We start from the raw sequence: 8566 nt of genomic DNA on the forward strand, positions 1-8566 counted from the left end.
ATTTTTTTTTTTAACGTTTGATCTCAGTTTTGTTAATATTTTCATGTAAATCTTGCCTAAGTTAGTCGGTTTTTCGGGACCTTAAGAACCTTTTTTTGTTTTAAATTGTCGGATTTATTGTAATTCTTTATATGCGTATGCAGGGTGGTTGTAGTTAAATTCTACGTGGAATACTAAGAAACTTTAACAATCGGAAACCGTTTATGGAAAGTAGGCCTCAAATTTCTTGGGATTTTATGTAGTAATTCAAATGCGGATTAATATAAAGAGTGTCTTATTTGAACTAACGAAGTTTGTCTCTATTTATGGTTAAAAATTAATTTAATTTCGTTATTTTAAATGGGACACATACTATACAAGGTGTCTACTATAAAAACCGCCAAATTTTAAGAAGTGATTAAACAAGTCATTTGCAATAAAAAAATCGTATAACATTTTTTCGAAAAGTTGTTAGTTCTTCAGGTATTTAATATTTTTTGATTTTATCAAATTTCCTTGTTTTTTTTTCATATAAACAAGAATATCTCCGTTATTCTTACCACCACATACAATATACAGTGTGTCCCACTTAAGGATTAGCCACCCCTCTAAAATTTTTGTTTCTTGACCAATTTTCAAAAACTTTTTTTTGTTGTATAGATGGTCAAAAATGGCACTTATGAGCCAAGTTCGACATTTAGAGAAAGCAGGTCATGGCCTACTGTATTCAAGTTTGAAGTGCGAAAAATCGAGAAGTAGTATTAGCGATATTTATTTTTGAAAAATGGTACTGGATTATTGTTCAGGACCACTTAGAACATAAGTGTACCAAATTTGGTTATGATAGTATACAGGGTGTTGAAATAAATTGGAGTCAAATTTTTAAAAGGCGCAATAACATTCTTAATCGAATACGAATATTTTTATAATTTTTGGCTAATCCTGAGTGGAAATATCCTTCAATAAACAACAATCGATCATATTATCATTCTATTTTGGGCTGAAGTTGTTTGTTTTTTTTATGAGTTTGTTTGATATGATTGTGTCTGGTTAAAAATTATTTTATGGGAATTTTACCCAAGTATGCTATAAAAGAAAATGTTCTTGACAGTTTGTCAAAGTTTTCATGCATTTAGTTCATTTTGACTGCTTGTCGATCAATTATGGGTGATTATAATTTAAGCAAAAGAGTAGAAGTAGTGCGGCTAGTTGGCGATGGAGTTAGAACATTTCGTGAAGCTGCGGCGGAATTTAACAGGAGACATCCTGGTAAAAACATCCACCATTCAACAATAGCCAGAATAAACTAGGGGTTTGATCAGTCAGGTTCAGTGGGCGGAGTACGTCCTCATTTACATCGTAATCGAGCAAATAATAATAACCAAATAATTCTTGAATACTTTAATGCTAATCCGCAATCTAGCATTAGAGTTGCTAGCGCCAACTTAAATATTTCCAAAAATTGCATATGGAGGTGTTTAAAGAAAAATAACAAGAAGCCTTTCAAGCCTATATTCCTTCACACTTTGGAACACGGCGATCAAGAACGCAGGATGGAATATTGTTTGTGGTTACAAGGCGAGTATTTGGCTAACCCTACATTTTTGAAAAAGATTTTATACACCGATGAGACAATATTTACTACAAACGGCATTGCGTCATCTCAAAATATTAGAATGTGTAGTAACGTAAATCCCCATTGGGTGATACAACGTAAAAGGCAGTATTCGCAGAAAATTAAAGTATGGTGCGGTATTTTGAACGAACGGGCCGTTTTTCTTTAATGAAAATCCAAAATGAGATTCCTGGAAGGTGATTTTAGTGACGTAATCGATGATTTGCCATTAGCCAAAACAAGAAACTTACACATACAATTTGACGGTGCGCCTATCCACAATGCGGTGGTAGTGCGGAATTGGCTAAATCAGAATTATCCGAATCGATGGATAGGACGAAACAGTCCATTAATTCAGTGGCCAGCACGTTCCCCCGACCTTTCTCCCTTAGATTTTTTTGTTTGGGGGAACCCTTAAAAACAGAGTGTACAAATCAAGACCGCAAACTCTACATGATCTTTGTGAGCGCATTAGACAAGAGTGTAATGAAATAAGCAGGGTACAGTTAAGAAGGGTGGTAGTAAACAACAGAAGACGCATAGAAAAATATATAAGAATTAATGGAGGACATATTGAAGGAACCAATATTTAGTTTTGTGGCATTAATTTTTAAATTTAAGTGTTAGCAAAGATAAAATACTAGTTGTATTATTATCTTTGGTGTTAGGTAATTCCTTAAGGTAATTATTTTAAGTTTTTGCTGCTTAGCCTACATTACATTATTAAGTAACTAGTGAAGTGTGAATTGCAACAATGAAATAAAACTAAAAAAATTATAAATGAAGTTGTATTATTGTGAAGCCCAAAATAGTATGATAATATGATCGATTTTTGTTTATTGAAGGATCTTTCCAACCTTTGTGTTCTCAAACACACATGCCAATTAGCCAAAAATTTTAAAAATATTCGTATTTGATTAAGAATGTTATTGCGCCTTTTAACAATTTGACTGCAATTTATTTCAACACCCTGTATACTATCATAACCAAATTTGGTAAATTTATGACTTAAGTGGTCCTGAACAATAATCCAGTACCATTTTTCAAAAATAAATATCGCTAATACTACTTCTCGATTTTTCACACTTCAAACTTGAATACAGTAGGCCATGACCTGCTTTCTCTAAATGTCGAACTTGGCTCATAAGTGCCATTTTTGACCATCTATCCAACAAAAAAATGTTTTTGAAAATTGGTAAGAAACAAAAATTTTAGAGGGGTGGCTAACCGTTAAGTGGGACACACTGTACAGGGTGTTTCGGGAGGAAAAGGAAATATTTTGGGAACATGTTCAGAAGGTCAAAATAAGATAAATTAACTCATATGTTTTAATCCGATTCTCAACCGTTTCAGAAATAATCGGTTCTGAAGTTTATTTGTAAGATTGTTGACCGTTTTGTTCAAACGTGGCATGAGGATTTTCATCTGAATAAAATGTATTTATGTAGGTCTCGATTTTGTGGGATCCATTCACAAAATTGAACCCTTAAGCCAAAATCACCCTCTTGAAGATGTTGAACCGGTTGAATATGGAAAGGCCTAAAACCGTTTTTCCTAAGTGTCTTCCAAACGTCCACATGTGATGCTAATTGAAGTCCTTTTGTAATCCGCCTCGTACTAATACTCGGGTTCTCTTCAGCCATATCCAAAACATTTTCTTCATTTTCTACATTTAGTCCGCCTTTCGTTCAGAATTAAATATTCTTACGCTTGGAAACATTCCTGAGCATTTGCAAAAACTGTCTGAAAAACTTTTCGATTAGGAAAACCACGTCGGTATTCATCAACAGCACGTAATGCGCTACCATTACAGAAACCATACACGAATATCATGTCAGCATACTCCCTATGGGTTAATGTGTGAGGCATTACGTAATGGAACCGTTTGCAACGAGCTTTCACGCTAATCACGCGCAACTGGGATATACACCAAACTAGTTTCAAACCATCGTAAATATCGTGCTAGAACAAACCTAATGATTATATTGTACTATAATAATATGTTTGATTCTTCTGCTTTGTCTCTAAGTGGTATTCCTTTTGGATAAAGTGGATCAACTAATTCCTAATTCATAAAAATATTTTAGTTTGGGCAACATGTTAACTCTCCAAAATTCTTCATTACGAGGAATCTGCAAGAAAAACGACTATAATTAATAGATATATAATAAAAATTATAAGGCATAGCTATAATGAATAATGATGATGTTTCATATTTTAAAAATCATAATACATTTTTCAAAAAAGAAATACATTATGTAGTATGTAGTTAAAGTAAGAGTTAAAATTATACCTTTATCGCAATATTATTGATCTTCTAAAATTTTTTTTAAATGTCCTCAACGAAAGTTAAATTTTAATACTCTTAAAATTACGGATTATCGGTTGAACCAGAACTTATTAATATTTTAATGATTTACCTTCTCTACAATTAATCCAAGAGGGCTCCATACTACAAAGAAAAAGAATTTTCTTTTTGTAACTTGCAACTGTCCCTGGATTTGATAGTAATAGTTGTGGTTCCTTTTTAGATGTAAGAAACCATTTTCAATGGTAGCAAATGTAATTTTTTTTTCTCTAATTCACATTTCAGGACCAATTTTTGAAATTACAAATGGGCATTTAATTTCAATAAGGGCGTCTTCACCAATAACTCTATCAGGGCTGGCTGCTAAGTAACAAAGTTCCTCATCTATATAAAGTCCACAAGGAGTAACATGCATATTATCAGCAGCTTCAAAATCTTTTATTGCTTGTCGCTCGCTTTCTTGTCCATATTTTGTAGATGGATTCCCAGTAAAGTTTTCGTATAATAATAATTTTATTGAATTTACTGGTGAAGTTTTAGGACGCATTTTGCAAATTTTTCCAAAGTTAGATGCTGTAAGTCTAACAGAACGTTCTTGAACCCATCTCGGATTCGAAGCTTGACTAACAGTATCATTTTGAATCTGCAAAATTTCGTCTTTACTTTTTTTTAAGCTGTTTAAAAACTTGTAGCCTTCTTTAAGTAGTCTTGACCTTTAACGTCAAGAGGAATATAGCCGGCTTCGGGACCATAATCTTCATCTGGTAGACACTTTTTGTCGATTTTTGGTTTCTTTATATAGTTTTGAAACAGTTTTTTCCGTGATGTTAACACTCTTTTCCTCTTACTAGAGTATTTTTTTGTAAAATACTTGGGACTCTCACCAGTCGCGGTTTTACTTATAATGCGATAATAGTCAGTTTTTGCATTAAAGGATAAGGCTGCAGCCTCACATCTTGTTTGGTAAGAGCCCTTTAGGCAAAAGTTTATTCTTTTTCCACCTACGAACTTACAAACAACACTATTGTAATGTTCGGCCAAATTATTATTCATGTTTAATATAAGACTATTGGAATGATCTTTGGAAAGAAACTAAAATATCATCAAATATGCCACATTCCTTCATTACAGGTACCAAGTTGTTGTCATTGGTTTTTTGCCAATTAAAATATCCAATTTCCAGGCATTTTTCGTGCTCACCATATACATGACTTGGAGCATTCCGGATATCTCCTTTTAACAGTTCAACTTTTTTCTCCAAAGGAATATCTTGTTTTGATCTATGTTGAACTGCCTTGGTGACTGCTGTTCTTAACCGTAGGAATCGTGCAAATACTTGTTTTCGCATTAGTAGTGGTACTGGGACGTTTTTTGAATTACTTCGGTTTTTTTCTGAAATTAAGTACATTATTGTAAAAGAAGCATAAAAGGTTTTGATTTTACTTACGGAAAATTTCTCTTATTTTCTTAGCAAAATTTCTTAACATGTGGTTCTTGCATTCCATTTTTTGCACTAACTGGTCTCCATAAGGCTTAACTTGTAATAATTTTCTATATACCGATGAATCTCCGTCTCCTACCATTTTCGTAAATTTGAGGTTATATAATTCCACCCTTTTTTTAAATCCTTCACAGATAATATCGGTCTCCATAGCGGTAGAAGTTCCATCCCAGTATTTAAAGCATTTGTGCGTTGCTATATCTAGCTTTTTGTTTTCATACCATGAACAAAGGGAACAATATTTATTTCTGACACCAATGAACAAAACTTTTCCCGTGTTGTAACCTATAATGCATGCCTGGAATTTGGAAATATTTTCTAAGTCATTTAAAAAATATACAAGAGGTTTCAACTTATATAATAAGCAGGGTGGCGACTTGGAAAAAGGATTTTTTAAAAATCTAAAATCACCTCCACAAAGTTTTTACCTCCAGTATGCTTTAATTTTTTTTTTGAAAAAAGTATGGTTGCCACCCAGGAAGGACGTAGCCATAATTAACTTTTGTCAAATAAGAAGTTACCACTTGGTATCTCGTTTGAAAGCTTGCCAAAAAACAAAATTTTATATACTTTATATTATACACTTTTTACACAGGAAAAAATGAAGCTTGCAAAAGCTGAAAGTAACATAATGAGATCCGTGCCATTTAAAGTCGTCACCCTTTAATTAGATAGTACTTATATTCTTAAAAAAAAAACTCACCACATCAGATAAAGAGTCATAATTAACATTATAGGATCGTTTACCCCATGCACCATCTGTGACTACTGTAATACAGGCAACACCGTTTTTGTCTATTTCATTATTTCTTTTTGCTGTTTCTGCTTCTTCCATAGTTTTCCAAGCAGACTCTCTTATTATGTCTGCTACATCTTCATGATACTCGCTAAAGGTTGTTTTCGACATCATTGGCATATTCATCGCGGCACTAAATTCGTTAATATGCGAAAAGCCAATTCCAGTAGATATGGTTCCCAAAACAAGAGAAGCATTTATATTTATTTTTTTGGCAGCTTTTTATCGGAAGAAATAATTTTTGTGATGCGGCACACTTGTCTTCGTTCGCTTATCAGTTTCATATTTATTATGCTGCAGTCAAATGGTGCGTGCCTTTCTCCATTTAGACTTTGTGCAAATAAATGTTGCACATTAAATAACCTTCTCCCTGATACACAAAATTTAAGCTTTCTAACTTTTTTTGTCTTGGATGCGGATTGATCTTGGATGCAATAGCTAACCCCGTTTTACGCAGGAACGTCTAGGAGATCGTTCTAAGTCTAAAGGATCTCGTTTTAAGGCTGAACCTGTAGCTCTAAAATTCGAAACCCACAACAGTATTGTCTTACGATTTGGAACTGGATCATGTCTACCAAGCGCGAAGTGAGTACGAAAATTTCTTTGTGTCGTCGTAATCACAGATTCGTTACTTTTGAAAAATGTTTCGATAACGAAGGCACGATGCTCGCCCGTCCAGTACATGGCGACTACGCTAAGCTGGCTCCCTCTTTAGTGATTCGGGCTCAGTAAAATATAAGGCGTCTCATTTAAAATAACGAAGTTAAATACATATTTGGATTCTACATGAAATCTCAAGAAATTTGAGGGATTTTAGGGGGAGAATCGTCTCTTTTTATTCCCACAAGTTGCTTTTGAGAGTAACGTTTGAAAGTCGCCTCGGTTTGCAGAAGACCCAATGTCAAAACTGCTAGAAATTTATTTAAATAGTATAAAAATTGTTTTTTTTTTAAGGTCATAATAAAGAAAAAGTTATACCACTACGTAGACCTTGAAAAAGTCTTTTTTTCTTTACAAGAAAGCTTTTTTTTAAAATAATCTCTATAATTCAACCACCCTGTATAATACTCCGCATACATAACACCAGCCTTACTGAATGTCACCTTGACATCTGTCAAAAAGTTATTTAAAAAAAAAAAAACCGTCACCCCCCCCCACCCTTAATCAACAGCGCGAGGCTGTCGTACTTGTCGACATGTTCGACGTTTCGCACTGTCACCGGAAAAGAGAGAGAAAAAAAATACTCAGAGCCGAACTGTACCGTCGGAGTCGGTGTTCCGGTCTTTGGCCGGCCAATGACTTGAACGTGTAGTAACCTTTCTTCCCTTATTATTAATATTATAATTATTTTTAGTATCATTGTCGTCGTCGTCTTGTGATTTATGTTCTTTTTTTTTTAGGTTAAATTCGCAAAAAAAAATTATATATATGTACAGGGGGCCGATTAATAAATATATTTTTTTTTTTAATTTGTAATAAAAATCGCGTTGGCGCAGGAGGCTATATGTTCTATGTACTATTACTACTACTATTATTATTAATAAATTAGTTGCGTTGGGTCCCTGTATATAATGTACGTGTCAAAAACAACAATGACGACCTATACACGAGGTCTCTTAAAAACTGTTACGCAATTGAATTCTTCTTGTGATAAGGTGAATTATTATTAGTGTGTAGTTTTGATGTATTTTCTCACAGGAAATATATACGGGGTGAGCGTTAGAACCTTGGAACAGCAATTAATTCGGCCCACACAAATATAGTTTTTTTTTTTACCTTAAATAAATTACATGGCTGTATATGTATTATTTACTAATATAATTTGTGTAAGCGTCGTATCCTTTTGTCGTTTTGCCATCCCTGTATAATAATTTATATATATATATAAATAGTAATAAATGCAAAACAGTCTTGTAGATTATTACCCTGTAAAGTTTTTATATATTAAGGATTTAATGTTAGTTATTCCTTGTGATAAGTAAGTTTTAGATAGTGAGGAGGTTTTTTTTCTTAAGTATAAGCGAGAGAGGACTTATACATACATAGAGGCCATTGGTTAAAAAAAAAACGATTATCCCCCAAAAAAGTGACGTACAAGGTGTCCCGATTTAAATTCGGTACCACCACCACCACCTCATTTACCCAGTGAAACAATATACACGGGGTGGCCCCTACATAATTAAGGGACGTCCTGTACAACTTTTTCGGCGATAATCACGTAATTTATTTTTAGATCTGAATGTACCCAATGACTACTTAAACGGATCCGAATACGGATTTGAATAAAAACATGTTTGAATAAAATATTTATGTTTTTCTCCTGTCCTCCCCCCTTCCAGCTAGTTCGACCTCACAAGGTGGCTGTTC

At 33.6% G+C, this 8566-nt stretch overlaps 1 protein-coding gene across 1 annotated transcript in view; it reads left to right on the forward strand.

The window, feature by feature from the left end:
• LOC126746686 (phosphatidylinositol 3,4,5-trisphosphate 3-phosphatase and dual-specificity protein phosphatase PTEN-like) overlaps positions 1 to 8503 on the forward strand; it is a 53335-nt gene extending 44832 nt beyond the window's left edge. Inside the window, exon 6 of the mRNA XM_050455015.1 lies at positions 7600 to 8503. Within this exon, the coding sequence (XP_050310972.1) occupies positions 7600 to 7604 (5 nt within the window). The 3' untranslated portion in view covers positions 7605 to 8503. The remainder of the gene's footprint in view (positions 1 to 7599) is intronic.
• Positions 8504 to 8566: the final 63 nt, after the last annotated feature.

The sequence above is a fragment of the Anthonomus grandis genome, chromosome 18 (genome assembly GCF_022605725.1).
Source record: "Anthonomus grandis grandis chromosome 18, icAntGran1.3, whole genome shotgun sequence".
Lineage (NCBI taxonomy): Eukaryota > Metazoa > Arthropoda > Insecta > Coleoptera > Curculionidae > Anthonomus > Anthonomus grandis.